The following is a 23,119-nucleotide window of genomic DNA, read 5'->3' on the forward strand; positions in this document are numbered from 1 at the left end:
ACTAGGAGAAAATATTTGTGAATGTGTATCTGAAAAAGAGGTCTTCTACCAAAAAAATACAAAAAATCTCAGGTAGCCTGAGTGGCTCGTCAGTTAATTGTCCAACTGTTGATTTATACTCAGGTCATGATCTCAGGGTCCTGGGATCAAGCCCTGCTTGCGGCTCTGCACTCAGTGGGCAGCCTGATTGAGGATTCTTTCCTTCTCCCTCTGCCCTTCCCCCTGCTCATGCTCTCTCTTTAAAATAAAAAATAAATAAATAAACTTTTAACGACTCAAACTCAACAGTAATAAGCAATACCATAAAAAATGGACAAAAAATTTGGATACACCAGAACAGGTGGCAAATGACATGAAAAGATGCTCAGCATCCTTAATCATTAGAGATACACAAAGTAAGATAACAATCAGACACTATACACACCTATTAAAATGACTGAAATTGAAAATACTAACCATACTAAGTGTTGTCAACAATGTGGAGGAATTAGGACTCTGATACACTGCTGGCAGAAAGGTTAATAGTACAACTACTGTGGAAAAACAGTTTGTGGTTTCTTAAAATGTTAAATATACACTTATATGATCTAGCCACTGCTTTTGTAGGCAGTTGTCAAGAAGGAATGAAGGCATATGTTTATACAAACACTTGTACTTGAATGGTTGTAGCAGCTTTATAGGTAATGTAAAAAAATAATTAGAAAAAACCCAAATATCATAAACAGGTTTAATAATTATATATCTATATAATAGAATACCAGTCAGCAGTACAAGAAATGAACTATTGCTACATGTTGCAACATGGATGAATCTTAAAATAATTGTGCTGAATGAAGGAAACCAGACTAGGGACACATGGGGTGGCTCAGCGGTTGAGCATCTGCCTTCGGCTCAGGGCATGATCCTGGGATCGAGTCCCACTTCGGGCTCCCTGCCTGCTTCTCCCTCTGCCTGTGTCTCTGCCTCTCCCTCTCTCTCTCTCTCTCTCTCTCTGTGTGTCTCTCATGAATAAAAAAATAAAATCTTAAAAAAAAATAAAAAAAGAAACCAGACCATAAAAATCCACAAAATCATACATATTTATAGTAAAGCAGATCTGTGACTATCTAGGAATTAGAGATTTGGTGGGAGGAATGAGATGGAGGAATTATAAAAGCACATGATGAAACTTTTGGAGGTGGTGCATGTATTTAATTAAATTGACAGTGATGATTGTTTCATGGGTATATACATATGTTAAGATTTATCATATTCTTCAGAAAAAATATTACAAAAGGAAATACTGGGCTTGATATCAAAGCTCTCTTACTACGGTAGATTTTGATAGTGTTCAAAAATATTCTCTATATCCATGGAAGGAATATGCTTCTCCAATCTTTGATTTAAGGTTGGCTATGTGACTTTCTTTGGCCAATAGATCCTGGCAGGTATAAAACAAGGAGGAACTTGAAATACTTTTGTGTTTTTGATCTTCCCACTCTTGACTTTGTATTGTCATTAAAATGGTTTCTCCTGAGTCACTGTTGGTTCCTCATCTTGAGCACCAGAATGAAAAAATATGGAGCAGAGCTGAGCTCAAGCCTTAGGAAGCCCAGCTGTACCAGCTGCTGGAAGCAGAATCACTCAGTGAAGCACAGCGTAGATCAGCTGACCCTCAGGTGATGTGGAGACATATGAGAAATAAGTCTACTCATCTATAGTCTACTAAGACTTTGCAGTTATTACACAGCAAAAGCGAACTGATAGTTCCACCAAACACAGCATTGTTGAAATTGAGGTTTGGAGCCAATCATACATACCTTTGAATCTGGGCTTCCCAAGAGGATCAGTCTCTCTTGTTGGACTTGAGCTAAAGTCAGTTATATTGCCTGAGAATAGAAGATAATAAATGATTTTAGCAATATATAAAAGAGCTCCTCAATAAAATAAAAAGTATCAAAAACTATAAATATTTAATATGCCTTCTGGTCAATTGCTTGCAATCTTGATTTCCCTTATTATACATGCTAGTCACAATAAGAGGCCTTTAATTGTGTCCTGCTGCAGGTGTTCTGAGTATACTAAACAATGATTTAAGATTAAAGTAGGTAATACTCACTAATAGATTAATATATATAGGATTTATTTTTTAATTAGTTTCCACACCCAACGTGGGACTTGAACTCATGACCCTAAGAGTAGCATGCTCTACTGACTGAGCCCGGCAAGCACCTCAAGATATGTATGATTAATAATAACCTCTGACTTAATAAAAAGCAATGGGTACTCTAGATCTTTTCAGAAAGACTACTCTAAAAAAACCCGGTACTTTCTCCTATGTCTAGGAAGGGAAGGACCATGTTCTATCTCAAAGCATTAAACCCAAGTATAATTTCAAAATTTAAAAAGACTCCTATTAATCACAAAGTTGAATAAAATAGATAATCCAGAACTGAGACCCTTTCCCTCTAATTTGAAATTTTTTAGTACTTCATAGTTAAGCATCCAGTGTGAAGGGGCTGACATACTAACCAAGATCTTCTCCTGAGGCAGGAGCTGTTGGTTGCTTTTCAAATGTCTCTGTTCTCTCTGAAGGAGCTTCGGTAGGCCTGAGTGTGGCCCTCGGCGGTGGAGAAGTTACTTGGCCTGATGAAATGACTCCTGTGATGTAGAGCCAAAGTAGTCAGGCTTTATAGGAACACTGCCAAGTTCCCCATTTATCTGTCCCATAAATATTTATTCAGCACTTACACTATATGCCAGGCTTGGAGAGAAAACAAAACCTGTGTCTTTGATCGAAATAGATGTGTGAGCCAAACATATTGAAGCATTATAGATACTGTGGAAGAACTGGATAAGGCCACTGAGAAAGTAAGCAGCGAGAGCAGTAATGTCTATGGGAAAAGGTAAGAGGTGGGTGAGGGGAGGGTAGGAATGTCTTCACAGAAGTTGTGCCAATAAAGACGTGAAGTACTTAGCAGGTAGGTATGGGAGCTATATTCTAGGCAGAGGTTGCAGGAAGAACCAAGTCAGGGAAGCATGAAACTACTCGAAGTGTTGAATCTGAAGGGGTGAGAGCCAAGAGTACTTTGGCACGCAGCGAGAGCTAACTGTGCAAGGACAGGGAAGGCCAGATCATGAAGGTCTTCCATAGCATAGGATTTGGATATTGTTTTTAGGTGACAAGGACCCACTGAAAGATTTTCACTACGAAAATAAAACAATGAGATGGGAAGGGGATGAACTGATCATTCAGACTTCAAGTCTGGTGGCCAAGAGGGAAGTCAAGAGACTAAAGTAGTTGTAGTAGGCAAAGGCACAGCAGGTGAACTACCTATGGAGCGGTGAGATGGGATGGGAGGGGTTTCACATGAAAGACAGGAAGGAGATGCAAAGTCTCCACCTGGAGAGTAACTGGCAGCCATGGATCATGGCTGGAGAAGCAGGAAAAAGATGCTCAACATAGCATCTGTTAGGTCCACTTCTACGATATATTCCTGTCTTGTTGCATAGGCTAGAGCTGCCAGTGTTTTAGGCCTCAGTCTCCCCTTAGTACCATAATACCGGGGCCAGCACGACTGCTGGTGAGCAGGGGAGCTTTCCATGAGGTGTATGGGATTTCATTTCAAGAGATGATGATAGAGAGAGGACAGGACATCACATTTTCCATTACCCCAGTGGGTTGGCAACGTACAGTACCTCGTCCAAAATAATCCACTTGTTGAAAGGCCTGAATGAGCTTCTGTCTCACAACATTTAAAAAGCAAACTGGCCTAGATGCCTAGGGATGGTTTCTGGGACCTCCCCCATGCAGAATCAGGATAGAAGCCCAAGGTCCAGGGAAGTTACAGCGTCCAGATTTGGAGGCCAACGTAGGCACATGTGACACACACCGAGGACTTGTCTGTTGCCGGGCCAGCACCACGAAGGACTTGTGATTGTCCAGTAAAACTAACATCACGGAGGGAGAAGGTATATGACTGACATACCTGCACTTCCTGGCTTCCCAGTGACATTATTTGGTGGTAAAGGTTTTCTTCGTGGGGGCACAGGTCTAGGTGGCAAGGGTGGGCGGCGCGTGCCTGGGATTGCGGCTAAGAGATTATAGTACAAATAAAGCCCTTGTAAGGATTCACTCCACAAACATGTCAGGCTTTAAAAAATATAACATCTGATAAGCAGCAATTGGACGACAGAGATTCCACAGAAAAGTGTCCATGGGTAACATTCCGATATTCCTCTAAATTAATGTTGGTAATATACCCAGGAGTAACGAAGCCCATTAACATATGGAACAAAATATCCTCTAATTATAGATCTATTTGCCTTCTGAAATTGTACAGATAAAGACAATTCAACATCTTAAGTTTCTCACACAGGCTCAACAGTATTTCTGAGTTTCATTGTCCCTCATCGCCTTTGATTTTCAGACAATTTCTTATGTCCTTTTAGTTTTACAGTGTTACAGGATATAATTTCGCCTTCAGTGGATGCTTTCCCCCCACCACACCCAAATCTATTGTAGAATTATAGTTGAATAAACACTTTCAGAACTTCTCAAGAGATTACAACAGAGCAGCCTTGATGGCAGAAGCAGTCAGCCTGTGGCCGTGGACAGCAGGGGCCCTACGAACAGTTGTGCATTGTACAAGGGCACCCAGCTAGGGATGTGTGAGTGGGAGCTGAAGTTTAACACACACCCTGCTCATTTGTCGATGAGCCCTGGTGCAAGCTTGCCAGCCCAGAGGAAGGGCATATTCTACTGGACCATCTGCCTACAGGGCAGGGGGAAGAGAGATCTTTTTGTGATATGTACAAATTATCTTTTTATACTTTGCATCTTAACCCAAATTTTCAGTCTTGTATTATAGCTTAAAAGTGCACCTCTTTCTTTATATAATGCACGTTGGTTAAAAAAAAAATCTTCAAGTAAAACTGACAATCTAGGAAAATGCCCTGTGACATTAAGTACTCCTTGGGAGACCAGCAAGTGTGCACTTGTGTCCATACAGAGTTTGGTAACAGAGTAGATCTGTAGACCGGACATTAGTACACCAGAGGAAGTTTCATAACAACCTTTTAAATGGCATAGAATTCTCACTCAGTGAAAACCTTTCCAAATTACCAGCTTCATAATTTTGGCCCATTACGAAGAGCACAGTCTTAAATTAGGAATATAAATCCTATCAGGCAAAAGGATATCACAGTAAATTGCACAAGAACAAAACTTGAACATGATGAACACTAGAATCCACAGAGACACTTCAGCATTTGTCCATCGTGACCCCTCAGATCATTATACAAAGTGATTCTTAAATTAGTATCCCGTTAGAGGTACTTATTAATATTTGATGTGTGCATAGAGCACTATTCATTACCCCAAAGATAATATTTTTTTAATTTTTAATTTTTGGGGGAGGGCAGGAAGGAGAGAGCGTGCGCAAGAAAGAGTGCAAGCACGTGCAGGGCTGGGGAGGGGCAGAGGGAGAGAGAATCTTAAGCAGACTCCACACCTGACAGCTGGCGCAAGGCTTGATCTCATGACTGAGATCATGACCTGAGCCGAAATCAAGAGTTGGATGCTTAACTGACTGAGCCACCCAGATGCCCCTAAGATAACAGTTTAGAATGTCCCTCTAGCGGCACCCATGGACTGTTGGCATGGGCTGTGAGGAGGATGCTGTTTTTGCTACAACATTTGACATGTGATTACTGCCCAAGTAGCAGAGTAGAGCAAAGTAAGGGAGTCATTATCTTGCTTCTTACCTGGTTTTTTTGTGGAGTGGGGAGAGTCCACTGATACATTTTTACCAGCACCTGATGGTTTTGGTGCTTGCTTGATCCCTATGAGTAGAGATAAGGAAAGGGAGTAAGTACATAGCAAAAATGTGTTAAATGTTTTTTTCATACAAACTTGGTAATGAGTGATAATATGCACTCAATGCGGAGCAGTGTCATTGGTGTCTTTATGCCCAGACATTTTAATTGGCTTCTCCTGTCTGCATATAGAAAATATTCAGTCCTATATTCATGAACTGTAATGGTTTTTCTGAAGGGTTAAGTGTTTGATTGGGGATCATGGATGGTTTTGTCTTAATTTTCCATGATGTCCACTCTGCACCACCTTCCTGGGTGGTATGGTCTCACCAAACAGACTTCATCTTCAGTGACTGGGCATTTTTTGCCAATATTCATGAGTACATCCTGTGGTTTCAAAAAAGTTTTCCTTCAACCCCTCCAATGCTCGCCCCCAAAACCTCTTAAAATTCCAACGTGTTTGGATTTATACTTGGTAAATTGACTTTAAAAATATTCCGGGAGAAGCCTTGGTTGTTACGCTGCGTAGGCCACAAACTGGATCTGTTCCTTTGGGATTTGTGAATTAGTCCTGGGCAGGGCCAGAGCTCCAAATTGTGATTTGGAAGAAATTGATCTGAAAATTGTTTTGTGTGATATTTTATCTTCTAAGTCTCTCAAATGCAATCTGGTGGTTATTACTTAGTCATTCACATAAATACCCATGCTTGGAGTTTGGATCCTAAGGAGATCCCTATCCTAAGGAGAGGGGGAGCCGATTTAAATTTTGTCTTTTTTTTTTTTTTGACATATTATGCTTTTATATCATAAAATAATCCTTCTCGATGTGGCTGAAAGTCATCCTTATGAGAGGACAGAAACAGACATTATCCATACAAACAGTCAAGAATCCATACTCTGAGGACCTGACTATAAACATATTTAAAAAATTAGAATGTTTAATGTACTAGTCTGTACATTAACAAGGACAACCAAAACCACAACCTTGTTTTGAGTATTCACGTTCTAGGGACTATGTAGTGACATTACACACTCGATCTCATTTAATGTGCAGGCAGATGAATTAAAATAATATTGATTAAAATACAGGAGAAGGTTTGCTTGCCAAAAATCAAATATTAGCACATTGATAATTATAAATCAATATTTTATTTACATAGTAATAACATAATTATTAGCATAATCATTATAATTAACATGAATCTACAAATCCTAGTATTGCAATCCCATACTCTCTGCTCCTTGAATAAGGGATGATATATAAAATCATGGAGAATGTATGGAGTCATGAGTTAAATGTTGCTTATTTGTAGTAGGAAGAATATGTTTTGGGGGTCAATGACTATTTTGTGGCTAATCCCACAGGCATGGCAAAAACAAATGGCTCATTAGTTTTTTTTTCCTGTGCCCACTCTCAGTGTAATGTGGTCAGAGAAAGGATTTGGTTGAGTGGTTTGGTTGGAAAAGAACTCATTTGTTCTTGGCATAGAGGAATGGAAAATATTTCCCTTTATGTCCCTGGGATAACCTGGCTTGGTGAGACGGATTTACCACTACTTTTTCAGAGTAAAAAATGCATTGCGTATTCTAGAAGGCTAGTAGATTATGCATGCCTTTACTGATTCTTCTTCACAGCATTTTCCCAAATCTTTCTAATTGAAAGATTGAAAAACACGAAGTATTTTGGCTCAAAGCACCTTCCATATTCACTATCTTATTTGATCCTTACAATGTGGGAGATACCGCTCAGGTCCCCGAGGTGAAGAGACCCAAGGCAAGGGAAGATTAAGCAGCTCACGGCTAGGAAGATGGGACTCAGACCCAGCTCTAAACCTTGCTGTTAACCACTAAGTGGCATAGCACAGCGTCCTGTCTTCTTGTCAGGTTCTTGCTTCTATCGGTCCTCACAGAGATGCTAAGAAACTTTAGCTTTAAAGTCCTATCCTCTGTCTTTCGGGTGGTTTCAGGCATCATGAGGCATCAACATTGTGGTCAGGTGTCTCTGGCTGGCAAGCATGTGTCATCCAACCTCGTCACTAGTGTGTGGGACTCGGAGGACAGCAGATCTCGGCAGCAGACAAGTTCTCTAAGCCACAGGGACTAGTGAATTGGAGATACAGGAGAGAATCCAAAATTCTACAAGATTATGAGTAAGACCAAAGATACAATTTCCCTGGCTTTTTTTCTAATGAGAAAAATCAGCAGAAACCAGCTATTGTGTCACTTTCTGTACAGAGACAGAAGCATCTTACTGTTAGGATCCTTAAACATAAGTACCCAATTTGATCAGTGGCTAACTTGGACTTTCTTCAGCCTTCAGAAACATAAATGTTGGCAGGGTCTATAAATCTTGGTAAGAGCCCTGCCAAAGGCAGCCATGGGGCTCAGGGAAAGGGTATCGACCTGGGGACAGGAGGATGAACTCCAGCTCTGGCCATGCCTACACCTTGCTGTGGTATGCATGTCAGCCAGGCAGCAATGTGAGCACCAGAGCCCAGACATCAGTGAACTTCTTTTGCTCTGAATCAGAGAGCAAGTGAAGGCCAGAGGTAGCAGAGAGGCAACGGGAAGGCAAAGGAGAAAGCCAGGAAGAGAGATAATATGGAGAAAGAATTCTCAGGAATTGGCACTTAATCAGCCAGTCTGGCCCAGGCTGTGACCTGAATTCTTTTTCCCTCAGGCAGGATTAATCAACATATTTTCTAAAGGGCAGAGTTGGCTCTGGAAGCACCAAGTGGAGCATTAGCAAGCCCCCAATTGCCGTATGGGAGTTCTCCAAAAATCTCTGGATTTACATAGTTTACCCTTTAGCAATTTATTGTCAAAAATGAAGTAATGATTTGGGTATTTTTAACCATGGTAACAAAAAATGTTGCAAACAAACACAGTAAACTGAAAATCCATTTCCAAATGTATTAGACACTATTCCCTGTGACCAAAAAGGGGTGGCATTTATGCATGATTGGTCTCTGTGCCTTTGTCTCCAAATCTTAGCACCTTGCTAAAAAGCCAGGAGTGATGAGCCAGCAGACTGGAAGGGTTAGCCACAGCCCAGAAAAACACATTCCTCATCTCAGAGGAGTCTGGTTTTTGGTTGTCAAGCACGCTCTGTGGGGGCAATCAAGTGTGGATTCCTCATTAGGAGGCAGAGAGAGAAGTCTCAGGTTCAAGTATTTAACATATCTGCTAAACCACATGTGTCAAGTTGGTTTCCAGACTACACGGTGCCTGAAACATAATGGGCCTTCAATAAATAGTGGTTGGATAAAAGAGTACCTGGTACAGCTCAGGAACTTCCTTCTACAGGGAGAAAGTTGGAGATTAACCCTTGATAAGAGAAGCTAGCCTACTCTGTGCTGGGCAGACAGTAAACATTTTCAGCTTTGTGAACCGTACTGTCTTGTCACAATTGTTCCTACCATTCAATTATGAAAACAGGCTATGCTTCAACATAACTTTATTTATGAAAACAGGCCAGCTTTAGCCTGTGGGGCTACAGTCTTTGTTATCTCCTGGTCTAGCGCATGCTTGTTGCATCTCCACGGTGTAGATCTGAGATGGGCTGTCATTTTTAGAACACATCAGTGGAGCTAAAACACATCTCTGGAAAAACTATAGAAGCAGAGTACTGGAAAAATAACCTACCTATAACCTCAGTGTTTGTAGGCTACTTGCAGACTTTGAAGTGGAGGCATATTTACAAATAGAGCTAAGAAATGTATATAACCCTGGGCAAATATCTGTAATGATGTTATGAAATAAGAAACTTGGCTCAAGATGGTTTAAAGATTCCTGGGGTTTATGGAATCATTGCAAGATTTTTGTAGAGGCCTGAATAATCAAAAGTCCATAGTTTTGAGGCCTCAATCTCTTTTTTAGTCTTCCACAAGCATGATTTTAAGTGGCATAAGACCATGAAGAATATGTCTTATAAATAATCCTAAACACTTTATCAACTGTTTGTTTTTTTTTAAGATTTTATTTATTTATTAATGAGAGACACGAGAGACAGAGGGAGGCAGAGACACAGGCAGAGGGAAAAGCAGGCTCCAGGCAGGGAGCCCGATGGGGACTCGATCCCGGGTCTTCAGGATCAGGCCCTGGGCTGAAGGTGGCACTAAACCACTGAGCCATCCAGGCCGCCCTGATTTTTCTTTTTAATGTAAAATATCCAGGCTGAAAATTTCAGCATGAAAAACTACAGGAAAATGTAGGAGAGATGGATGAATAATAAAGATAAGTAATCTGGGCAAGATGTCAAAGTTGATTAGGAATCAGATGATGCAGAAATTAAGTCTCATTAAGACTCAATAGAAGCATAGTGGGACTGGGTCAGAGAAGAAAATTAACAATGTAAATAACTACATTTCTGGTAAACAAGCCAGAACCAAATTATGCAGAATCAAATTAATGTGGACACATGTAAATCAATATTCTAGAGAGAAGATATTTTATTTTATTTTTTAAAAGATTTTTATTTATTCATTTGAAAGAGTGAGAGAGAGAGAGAGAGAGCACAAGGCAGGGGAGGAGCGGAGAGAGAAGCAGACTCCCCACTGAGCAGGGAGCCTGATGCAGGGGCTCCATCCCAGGACCCTGAGATCATGAGCTGAGCTGAAGGCAGATGCTTAACCAACCAAGCCCCCCAGCCACCCATTGAGAGAAGAGATTTTAAAACATTCTTTTTCTCACAAATTTTTAAAAACCTTATTTCGAAGCAAATAGTCGGAGAGATATTAAATTTTCTTTCATAATATCCTACATGTCATCTGTAATTTTCAATGTTTATACCATTTATGTCTTTTTTGCCTTATCGCATTGGCTGAATACTTCACTACTATTTTCAGCATAAGTGGTAAAAGTAGGAACCCTTGTGTTCTTGATGTTAGGAGAAAAATATTCACTATTAAGTATGATGTTAGGTGCAGGTTTTTCAGATGTCCTTTATCAGAGTAAGGAAAATTCCTTCTATTCTTAATTTTCTGAGAATTTCATCACTAATGGATTTTGAATTTTTTTTAAAGATTTTTATTTATCCATTCACAAGAGATGGAGAGACAGAGACATAGGCAGAGGGAGAAGCAGGCTCTCTGTGGGGAGCCTGATGTGGGACTTGATTGGGGGACTTTGGGATCACAGCCTAAGTCAAGGGCAGATGCTCAACCACTGAGTGACCCAGGCATCCCTGGATTTTGAATTTCATCTAATGGTTGTTTTTTGTATTTATTGAGGTGACCGTATGACTATTCTCCCTTTCTCTGGTAATGAGAATTATATGAATTTGTTTGAATGCTGAGCCAACCTTGCATTCCTGAGGCAAATATCATTTGGTTGTTATGTGATATTGTAGTAGACACGGAGATACATAACCCAGAAACCCAGACCTCCAATCAAAGCACTCTCAGCTGAGGCTGATCCTGAAGGAGGTGAAAGAGAATGCCATCTGCTGACTTCATTCCCCACAGATGGGCAGCATTTCATGAAGGGGAATCCCAACAGACAATAGAACATAGAACATGTGCAATGCATTTTGGTTAGGAAGGGAGGTAGAGCAAAGGAAGCAGACAGTGAGCTCAGCTTTCTCTACCTGTGCTCACCAGCCCATTTCTATTAGCAACCAACTAATTAAAATGAAGAAGCTCTGCAAAGAGGTCATCCTTCCACAGTTTAATCAGATGAGTTAATACTACAAAGCTAATTTCATCTATACAAATGAGTAATAGATGTCAATTTGTGTTACAAGGGGCTCTGAAAAAAATGTTTATATTGTAGATAGACTTCTAATAATACTGTTTTCCTTCTGGAAGACAATTGGCATTTTCCTAGTGAGAATCAATACTTGGTAACACTGAAGGTTAATGACTTCCAAGTTTGATCATAGCTACCTGTTCTTTCATTTGCTTTGTTGACACAAATGCTTTCTTTTATTTTTACTTAGACAAACTCCAGGGAAGCACTTTGACTATTAACAAGGTGGTTCTGTTTAGAGCCAGATTGTTTATGTCAATCTGAGAAACTATGCATTGCCTAATCCCACAGTTGGGAATAGTAAAAGGAACAGCTGAGCACAAATAGATGTTGGAAAGCTTTCTTGCTTTTCATGAGTCAGGGGTTTATAGTTATTGCCTCATTAAATGACTTGAAGGAAAGTGGATTCCTAGAACTTCACACACTGTAATAAACTAGTAAAAAAAAAAAAACATTTTAAAACAAATCTAAATTATTTTTAGACCAAATATCTTTAGGTATTATACACATCTCTTTCTCATTAGGGAACCATCATGGATTAAATATATACACATTAAAGACATTCTAATTTCTAGGCTTTTTTCCATAAGCAAGCACATGATTTGTACTATTCCAAAAAATATTGTGGGGCACTGGGGTGGCTCCATTGGTTATGGGTCCAACTCTTGATTTTGGCTCAAGACAAGATTTCAGGGTCATGAGATAGAGACCCATATGTGCCTCTGCACTGGGCATGGAACCTGCTTAAAATTCTCTCTCTTGGGGATCCCTGGGTGGCGCAGTGGTTTGGCACCTGCCTTTGGCCCAGGGCGCGATCCTGGAGACCCGGGATCAAATCACACGTCAGGCTCCCGGTGCATGGAGCCTGCTTCTCCCTCTGCCTGTGTCTCTGCCTCTCTCTCTCTCTGTGTGACTATCATAAATAAATAAAAATTAAAAAAAAATATAAAAAAAAAATCTCTCTCTCTCCCTCCCATCTCTCCCAATCTTTTAAATGAATGAATGAATACAAGGAAATTCATTTTTCACACTGCCAACAAAAGCAGGTCTTTTTTTGGGGGGGGGGGGATTTTATTTGAGAGATAAAATTTATCTGAGAGAGAGAGAGAGAACACAGGGAGGGAGAGTGAGAGGGAGAAGCAGACTCCCCCACCAAGCAGAGGGCCCAATGTGGGCCTTCATCCCAAGACCCTAAGATTGTGACCTAAGCTGAAGGCAGATACTTAACCAACTGAGCCACCCAGGTGCCCCCCAAAATGTAGATCTTATAAAAAAAGATAATGGTACTTGTGAAATTGCCAACTTAAAAACCAAGTGATTATAGTCTTGAAGACTGAACCTGTATATGGAAAGTGGTTTTGGAATTAGAGAAAACAACTATTTTGATATTATCTTTCAATAATACATATTATACATATTTAATCAGGAACTTTTCAAGAATCAAGACTATATATGGTAGCTGATTGAGTGGTCTGAGTTTAGAAAAGAAAAATTCTTTTTCAGTGTTTTCAGAGACACACCAATTTTTGATGTTGGAATGTTACAATTTCCAATTACAGATATATTAAGAACTTCCAAAACTGGTAAAAAAAAATAAATTGAAGTGTGAATTCAACAAAAGTACATATTTTGAATAAAAACATTTAAGTTTAGAGAGGATCAAAAAGGAAATAAATTTGTGATCATTACCTGTTCCCATTCCATTCCCTTTTGGCATCCTACTGGGTTTGAGTCTACTAGGTCTTGTAGTTGTCTTGTTCAGAACTATAATAAAGTGGGAAATAAATAGGTTAGAAATTTTCCTATTAAAACTTTGCAGCCAAGGCAAACAGAAGTTCTCAGAGAATTGGAAGTCATTTAGGCAACTTGCTAATGCTTGCTTACCAAAAACTATTGCTTTATAATATGGAAACCACAATTCTGGTTTTTAAATCACAGACTTGAATTTGGGCATAGAGACCTGATGTTTTTACTCTGAGGTGATCACTGGGCTTAAAGAACTAACTGGCAAGGGAGTATATACAACTAAATGGGAAATCCCTCACCTCATTTATAAGCACTAGATACATTTCAAAACAGAACTGAAGAAAAATCAGGACTACATATAAACCCAATTAGAAACCAAAACTTGAAGCATCTTTATGTGCCAAGGCCTTAATTCATAACTCATAAGTTGGTGGGTCTCTTGCCGGGGTCTTTAGGTACAGCCGTTCCCTCAACCTGGTACAAGTCCATTGTTGAACACAGAGTATGATGAAATCATTTTAATTTGTCTCCTGCTCTATGGAGAGACAGAGCATACCAATACTTTAAGAGGTCACCTGTCTTATCCTCTGGAAGACTCTTCAAGGAAAAGCACCAAGGGTGTTGTGGTTGAGAGAGCAAGTTCCAGAGGCAGATTGCTTGCCTTCTAGTCTACTTCCTAGCTATTCTCATGCCTTGGCTTCCTCAACTGTGCCCCACAAGATGCATAGCAAGCCTTTAGTCAATGTTAACCACTGTTGTTACAGTTTCATTATTTTGTAGAAATACTTAATATAACCAGCCACACATTAAGCTCTCAACCAGCTATCATAGTACAGAGGGCACATGGAGATATATTTGTTGATAAAAGATGTCTGTGCCTAATTACCTTTAGATATTGGAAAATTACTGCAAAAAAAAACACATGGAATATCCATAAACCAAAGGATAGAAATAATTGTTTCTTTTCCCACATCCCTGGAGAGAGGTTGACCAAGAACATTAATTTATAAGCCAGCTTCATGATTCAGAACTTTAAGAAGAAAGAATTGCAGCAACAAAGGGGCAGAAAAGCTCAGTGTCTTTGGTCCAAATTTTGCTTTAGCACAAGGGCAATTTACATGAACCAGACCAACCTCTCCAAGTTAACTTTCCCTTAACAAGCTCCAGTGAGGGAGATCCTAAAACTTTTGGAGAATTCAATAAATGTAAAGTATTTCCCAATGTTTAGTTATCATTTTTACTGTGTACAACCTGTAAATGTGTCTATGTGTGTTTTATCACCTGAAGGAATCAAGTACAAATGTTCTCCCAGAACAAGAATCTTTTCTATTAGAAGTGACCATCTCTTCTTAAAGAACATTTGAGAGCTAGTAGTATCCAAATAGCTAACTCTAATGCTTTTCCTATAATTGCCATAGAAAATTGGAGGAGTATGTATGAGATTTACATACAAATGCTATTCTAAAAATGCTTCTATGTTGATAAAGTTCCATGGAATCTTTATATCTGCTCATCCTTAAAAGCCTTAGTCACGTTTTATCACTACCATGTATTCATCGTTACCTCTCTACTTATCTACAAGGACCGGAATTTCTGCACATCGTTTATTGTCATTTAAGGATATATATCCCTCCTTTGGTGTATGTTGCTGTTTCAATACATTTTATACCTTCCCAGGTATGCTAATTATTTAGGTCACTGGAAAGAGGAACAACTTACCGGGTCTGATGTGTACTTTGTCTGGTGTTCTGGGCCTCACAGAAGTAGTATACAACCTGTGTGGTGCTGAAACAGAGGCAAAGCTTCATAGTTAGTAACTAATATTTCATCAAATGGGGATTTAGCATCCTAGGGACCAAAACTCATACATTTTGCATGGAAGTAGAAAGGATATCCTGAAACCTGCAATCATGCATTACAGCACTGCTGCTAAAGAAAATAAAACAAGTAATCATCTTCATGACTGGAAATAAAGGCACACACAGACTGAGGTAGGTCATTTGCAATATGTGGTAAGGATTAGTCTGCATTTAGTCCATGTTTCTCAAGGGTATTTATTTTACCCAACGGTTGCTTAACATGGTAAATATAAGCCAACTAGCCATCCATCTAGCCTCCTGTCTGTCTGTCCGTCCGTCCATCCATCCATCCATATCTCTCAATTAGGAAGTCATAGTGGAACATTATTTTGCCAAAGAAGACAGGTAATCTCAAAGTAAATACCTGTATTTAGGTAGGTTAAAAGAATAGGAGCATGTGGTCCTAACTCATGAGCCCTGAAATGAATACTCATTTAGTCCTATCTGTTAAAGCTTTAGGAATAGGAGACAATGACCTCTGTTGCCCCTGCCTATCAAGAGAGGGCTAGTAAGGAACAAGAACTGGGACAAGCCCTAGAGAGCAAAACACTGCCTGTCATTTCCTGCTCCTTGGTCCTTAGGGCCTGGCATAGTGATGACTCCTAACGAAGACTTGCCGAATAAATTTTAAAAAATGAGCGACCAATGTAAGCAGGCAAAATCATAACAAACTCCGCTGAAATACTTTTGCTTCCTAAGGTTTTAAAGTGTGGTTTCATCCTGGAATTCCTTCATCTTTCCCTTCCCTACTCTCCTCTTTGACATACCGCACTGCCTCCTTACCACCAACTCTCTTGGTAATTTAATGCTTTAAGACTGGAAAAAATTTTTCTTGCAAACTGTGTGAGTAGATTACATCGTTTTGATGATTCTGTTCACATCTTGAGTGGGTATTTATATAATCATAAATCAGCAATGCTTTGCCTACCATGTTAAAAAAAATACACCTGTGAAACAGATTATAATGTAGCTCATTTATAAGCTTCCAACGTGGAGACTGATGAGCAGAATTTTGCCATACTTCAGGCCAAAAACAGCAGACACATGCTGAAATTCTCTGTAGGGTTAGTGTGGGCCTTTCAAACTGTAGCAGCTGGAGTGAACAGAGCACAGAGGTTATACAAAATTAATTCTCATTACACCCTAAAATGTGTAATGATGATTTGCAAATGCTTGTCTTCAAAATTCCCTTTGGGAGTGGTAGGATTCCCTGTGAATTTCAGCTATTTCTGTTTTTCATGTTAATTTCCTCAGTGTTAGATTATTTTAAAGTAATATAAAGATCATGGTTCTTATTAGTCTCATTCTAGAACAAATATGAATTTGAAAACTTTAGACAGGAAAGGGATGTAAAGCAGAACACAAATAATCAAGCCTATACTCAGTATTTCAAAGTCACAGGATCAGAATTTTTACTTTACTTTCCCCCCATAATCTTTACTTAAATCTAGACAATTTTTCATATGAGAGTTGGAGGATTACTTCAGTTTAGACTGTGAGTAATTCATATAGTTCATCACTGAAAAACACATGGCCTTGAGAAAATTGCTCTAGGGTTTTAATTTTAAACTAAAAAAAAAAAAAAGACAAAGGAGCTTTGTGAACATATGTCCGCATAGTTTTTAATGACAAAATAATTTTAAAAGATGCTTTTGTACCTATTTTTATAAAAATCTATTTAAGAAGAGCATTAAGAAATACTATATGAAGATACTATCAGAAAAAAAAAAAAAAAGGATTATAGGAGAAACACCTTGAAGATCTCATGCTCTGCCCAGCACAGGGAGAGGGTAAGGAAGATATAATTTTCCTGGGTGGGGCAAGACTAAGGGAGTGGAAATGAGTCAAATAAACAGTGACCTTAAAGTATCTCTAGTCAAGTGGATTTCTATTATGGTTTGAGAAAGGCAAAGAAAAGCTTGAACATTTCAGGGCTTTGGTTCTGGTGTGCTGCAGGGAATTGTCAGACAAAGGGGCAAGGGTGTCACAGAGAAAAGGAACTAGAGATTCTCCTAGTGGGCTCATGCTGCAGGTTTTAGGCACAAAGTTTCTTTGGAGCACTTGGGTCCCCCATCAAGGAAGGTTTGGAGATCAAAAAGCCACACAGGCCATGGTACATGCATTGGGAGAGAGCAAAGATCAAGAGGAATCATTTCACCCCTCTGGCAGCTCTCTCAAATTGCGGTGTGCTGTCTTATGCCTTTAATGCCTGATGTTAAAAACACAATACAAAAACCAAAACAGATGACTGACGTCCTCTTCAGCAGAGCTCAGGTACACATTTATGAGGGTTTTATGAGGGTGACACATAGCATGGCTTTGTGAAAGTGGACCTTCTTGGGAAATGCAGTGTATTGGGCTGGCCCAGATTGTGAATGCTACTCCCTTAAGATGGGTTCATTCCTAGGGTGTTCTTTGTCACCTCATACTAGTGAATCCCTGGTGAGCTCACTCTAAAGATCCTTGGTCCAAGCCTAGAGAAGTGATGAATCCTAGGGCAGCACAGTTTAGGCCAAGCTAATTATCCTCAGAACATACAGTACATTGTATAAATATGTTAAGACATTTCATATAATGATATCAGATCCTGGATATACATCAATCATGAAATTCCTATCTAGTAAAACCATGTTCTAGAAAGAATGATAAAAATTCCACATACACTAGTAATGGTGACACAATACTGATATTCCCATTAAAATAAGAAAAAGCAAAGCAAGGAAAATCAAACCTCTTTTATTCTTAATTCTGAAATCTATAAAGCTCTAAAAAGCTGGAATCTTTTTCACTTGGCTATACAACCTGAATAGTCTTTTTTTATGCTATTTATAAATATTTATATATTTTGCTGCAGAAACAATGTTTTTCATTTTGAGAATCCAACTATCTTCTATTAAGACACTAATTGTTTCTATTAAGCAAAAATACAAAAAAATAAGCATACAAAAACGAGGGCGTGTTATGGATGCAACGTGATTGACCATCTGTTGGTAATGGTTGAAGCTGGTCAGGAGGACGTGGGAGAGCTGTCATGTTAGGTTTCTTCTGTGTGGATTTATAAATAAATACAAAGTTAATAAATAGAAAGGTAATAAGGAAAAATAACAAACGTTTAAAACCTAATAAAAAATGAAACCAAACAAGTAAAAAAAGATTGAGAAAATTTACAAGAAGTGTCCTATGCCATAAAGTGTTCCAGTTATGTTTATTTAGCATAAGTACTGCTCTGCTTACTATAATATACCTTAACATTAGATGTTTAAATAATTTTTTTTACTATTTCAAATTTCTTGCACCAAATTTTTGCCACAAATTATGACTGACAAGAAGTAAAATAGATGGGTCTTCCAACTACTTAAAAAAAGTTTACTTTTGGGTTTTGGGCTTCCTACCACATGATAGATGTAGAGATGAACAAAAGCAATAATTTAGAACAAAAAGAAAAAAAACACAAAAATATCAGAAATCCACAACTGATTCTCACCTAAGTAAGATAGAAAAATACAAAAAAGATAGACTTCTAAGAACAGGGTGATAGAACTTTGTGTAGGTGAGTTCACTTCCCAAGAAGTAGAAAGGAAGAAATAAAAGGAAATCTCTCCCAAACCCTCCCCTCGATATTTAAATATTAAGTCATCTTTAAAAAATGATTCTTCTTAAAAAAAAATGATTCTTCTTGTTATGAGTTTCCTTCCTCAGGCCACAATATCAATATGCTCATGGAGAGGAGGAGATGGGATAGAGAGAGGCAGGGAGAGAGCGAGCAAGGGGGAGGGAGAGGTGAATGGGGAAGAGAAAAAAGCTAAAACAGACTATTCTTATTTAGATGTGGAAAATGAGGCAAATGAAGGTTAAACAAAGAAAAAAGGCCAGATGGGGGAGGCTTTCCTTCTTAGTTCTCAGCATCATGTGGTCAACCCTATATTCAAAAGCCAAGTTCTAACTGAAGAAATGGTCTTCCCTACATTCGAGTGACATTCCTATTTGGCTGATGTCCTGCACCTACGAAATGATGAAAACGAATTCCACTATGATGAAAACTGACACTCTGAAAAGAAAACTTCTTTCCTGCTTAAAAATGAAAGAAAAGCACTTTACTATACGGAAACGAAATAGCATTACCTGGAGTTGTCTTTGCCAATTCAGTTGTTAGTGGAATCTTAGTTGTGAAGACTCCTTGGGTGGATTGGTGTGTTTCTGCTGGGGAAGAACACAGTAAGGCGGCTGGCTTTCAATAATTATCACCCTGAACATGTCAAAAAAATCACCCCACATTTTCCACCCCGTGCATTGATGAAAGGGAAACTGCATGTATAAGTATGCCTCATCATCACAAAATCTCAAGGTTAAAGGTACATTTTAATAGCTCATTTATTAAGTTTTTTATCTTCTGGTTCTATTATTTTAATGGTTATTTTAAGGATTTCCAAAAGCTTTTTGTTCACGATTACATTTCATGATCCTGGACACGGCTGTTCTTAAATTGTGCCTCTTAACTGTTTTTAGATATTATTATCCTCACGCCTCCTCTCTATTCCATAAACTCCACAAAAGTTATTTATGTGAGCTGGAAAAGAAATATATCATATGAAAAGAGGTGAATTTACACTATGTAAGAATAAATATTCTTCTATTTATGTCCTGTGAGAGTCAGTTTATTGACATAGATACACTTCTCCTGGCCAAAGTAAAAAAATAAGTGTGGCTCTACTTTTACTCCCATGTTATCTCGAAGTCATCACAGCATCACATAGATGTAGCAAATTACTTTGCCACACACTGTACTCAAGAAAATACTTGGTGCATAGAACACACTGGCATCTTTTTTCTGCCCTGCTTTATAATCTGGATTCTTCTCATAACAGACATACTTGGGACAGTTGGCAGGTGAGGGTTCTTGCTTCAATAGACTGAAGTACATTAAAAACAATAGGGAGTAGAAAGTAGATAATTGGTATATCCAGCAGTGGTTCTAGAAAAGTATGTTTGCCTTTGCTGCGCTGGGTGATGTTCACTTTGTGGGCCCTGGCTAGGATAGACGAATATTTGGAAATTAGGATACATTTGGTCAGTTTTAAATTTTGTCCTTTAAAAAGGATTTCATTTTGAAATGTGATCTCTCTCTCTCTCTCTCTCTCTCTCACACACACACACACACACACACACACACACACACACAGAGGACAGATTTATTTGAAAAGGGATAAAGGAAAGAAAAATAAGGCCACTGATTTTAAACATAGTCATGTGGGATGTGTGCGGACAGGGCAGGGGAATTAACAATAACAAGCAGGGAACTCTTGTTTTCTGATTCAATTTCAATTGAGGGCGAGGCAAACTGGGGTCTCCCGTGAAGTGAAGATGTCGGTGAACTTTTGGAAAAGCATGGCCCACTCATCCTCACCAACCTTCCTGACACACCTAGCCCAAGTCGCATGCTCATCAGATTAGCCTGACAACCATTCTCTGAATTGCCTCTCTCCCATCTGTCTTTAACCTGAAAGAACCCTTCACATCTTTAACTCTCACTCCAACTTGAAAATCCAGGGTAAATGTCACCTCCTCTGTCACCTCCCCTAATGCACCTAGTAGTTTGCTTGCTTAGCATGTTGCTCATTTCTCTATCACACTCGTATGTATAACACGGGGGTGAATCCCAGGAGCTCTGGTGACTGAAGAGGTGGGTTTCAATCCAGCTTTGACATTAACTGTGTGACTTGGCCCAATTTTTTAAGTCTCTCTATGCCTCAATTTTCTAAGCTGTAAAATGAGGCAAGTAATAGAACTTGCTGTGCGATTGTTATGTGGTTTAAAGAAAAATGTTACACACAGTGCTGGGAGGTACTGAGGAAGCCCTACTCTCACTAAATCCTGTTTCTTCATATTAGATGCTGAGCTCTCCGGAGTAAGGGCTCAACCTTAAAACAATTTCTTTTTTGGAACTCTCATTGCTTAGCATTTCACTTACCACCCATAAAATAATAATTACGAGATGAAATTTTCTTCCCAAAAGCAATTTCAAATATGGAAAAATCAACCAAGAAGTATAGCACTGATACACACTGGGAACATTTCTTTTTTTAGAGCAGTTAAAATTTTGAAAAGGTGTTTTAAAATATTCTCATTTTATATTGAAAACCAGCATAAATACTAGAAGGACAAATATATGGTTAATGTAAAAGAATCAAGTGGAAAGGATTTTTTTTCTTATATAATGGTAAGAAGAGACCCTTTATTGTTTAGAAACATCCCATGAACACAAAGTACGTATGGCAACTTCAAGGGCAATGCCTAAAAGGTAGGTCTTCGTTGGACTGAAATATGAAAACAAAATTTACCCAGAGTGGTTGGCAGTTCCGCTTGACTAGTACTTGGTGAAATCATGGGTATAGAAGGGCTGCCTCGTGTCTCTAAAGGAGCTGCAAAAGAAAAGTACCGGCATTTTTAATCTTTAGATGCAAAAGCCAGCACCAGGCCAGAATAATATTACATGAGATTCCTTCATTTGAAACAGAAAAAAGGAAAACATTAGGTGGGTCATGAAGAAGAAAGTTAAGTGTAATACAGAACCTTCAGGAAAATGACCGTGGAATATAAGAATAATGGTTCTCAACAGTTGGTTTTTGTTTTTTTTTGTTATTTGTGTACCAGGACAGGTAAGAAGTAACACTCAGGGCTTGACATACTCCATGACCATCCCTGGTAAGGATGGGGTATGAATGAGAAACAGATGTGGTCAGCTGTAGCTGTCTGTCTGTCTCTCCCATCAAGAGAACATACAGGATTATAAACTGAGTGAAAATATTCGTTATTGTCACAGTCACCTGGAGTCTCCTCAAGTTTATTTTTAAAAATAAACCATTAGCAAAGTTCAGTATTTTGGCCAATATTAATAATAATTACATGCCAGAACCTTTCATAACTTGTCACATGCTAGTGTGTTTTAACACGACAGCCGAGAACCACTAAACATGCAGAAAATGTTAACTAGATGGGCATGAGCACGTGGAACCATTTCGAATGTGGAAATAAATGAGGTAGGTGGAGATGAACTCAGTAATGAGTAAGTAGTCTTAAGCTGGTCTTCAGGGCAAAGTCTTTACAACAGTGAAGCCATTGCTTTTCTATTTTGGAAAGAGTAAGAGTAATGAGAATGAGATGATGAAGTGGATCGAGAAGAGATGATGTTTCGAGCTGATAAGTTGAGAAAGACCTGCAATTGGACTGTAGCAAAGAAAACAATTAGAGTTGGTCGGTAGGGGAGACACATTACCTATTGTTGTCTCTGGTGCATCAATTCTAAAGGTAACAGGTTGCAGAACTAGGTCAAAAGCAAACCACGGAAATATATTTATGAGAATTACTACCTGGTAAAGTAAACAGCATTTCTGCATTTCTAGATGCTTCCATTTGAACACTTAAACATCTCAAAGAATCATAATAAATATGATAAAATTCTATATATTAGATGCCACTAAGGAAATTTGGTTTAGCTAAAACTTGAATCTCATTCACTGCGACTTTGAGGAAAATTTTTGAGTAGGCACACACATTTTTGACTCAAAGTACACCCACAGTTGGAACGTAGTTCTATTTACATTTTGAAAGAAGGTAAAAATGGTCGGTTAACAAGCATGTCTTATAATTTTAGCACAATCTCCTTTTCGATGGAAACATTTCCAGAGGAAAATAAGCTAATTATATACTATTCCCTCACATTAACCAGAGAAAAAAATTCAAGCAAATTATAAGATGAAATCTTCACAAAAAAGAAATACACATTTTATATCCATAATACTCTCCAAACTTCTTCCATATCACAATGATTTAAAAATATATTTATCTCAAGAACGTTTTTTGAAAAAACACACCTAACTGGCAAAATAAAACAATTTGTTTACCAGGTTCACTCTGAGAGACTTCAGGGTCTGGTTTAGGGGGAAGGAGCACATCTCTTGGAACTGAAAGAA

General features: G+C 38.7%; 1 protein-coding gene across 41 annotated transcripts in view; it reads right to left on the reverse strand.

The window, feature by feature from the left end:
* The window catches only part of LOC112640164 (ABI family member 3 binding protein), a 234,307-nt gene that overhangs the window by 32,439 nt on the left and 178,749 nt on the right, over window positions 1-23,119 (reverse strand). For 31 of the 41 annotated variants that reach the window (XM_035709990.2, XM_035709972.2, XM_035709960.2 and 28 more), the window contains 10 exons: window positions 23,051-23,110; window positions 22,423-22,470; window positions 21,488-21,568; window positions 19,272-19,349; window positions 15,010-15,075; window positions 13,234-13,308; window positions 5,746-5,823; window positions 3,969-4,073; window positions 2,512-2,640; window positions 1,800-1,868 (listed from right to left, as the gene is read on the reverse strand). In XM_035709990.2, coding sequence (XP_035565883.1) covers window positions 1,800-1,868; window positions 2,512-2,640; window positions 3,969-4,073; window positions 5,746-5,823; window positions 13,234-13,308; window positions 15,010-15,075; window positions 19,272-19,349; window positions 21,488-21,568; window positions 22,423-22,470; window positions 23,051-23,110 — 789 coding nt within the window. The remainder of the gene's footprint in view (window positions 1-1,799; window positions 1,869-2,511; window positions 2,641-3,968; window positions 4,074-5,745; window positions 5,824-13,233; window positions 13,309-15,009; window positions 15,076-19,271; window positions 19,350-21,487; window positions 21,569-22,422; window positions 22,471-23,050; window positions 23,111-23,119) is intronic. The other 10 variants (XM_035709991.2, XM_035709962.2, XM_035709969.2 and 7 more) reach the window with 5 other exon arrangements.

This window comes from Canis lupus, chromosome 33, assembly GCF_003254725.2.
Source record: "Canis lupus dingo isolate Sandy chromosome 33, ASM325472v2, whole genome shotgun sequence".
Taxonomy (NCBI): domain Eukaryota; kingdom Metazoa; phylum Chordata; class Mammalia; order Carnivora; family Canidae; genus Canis; species Canis lupus.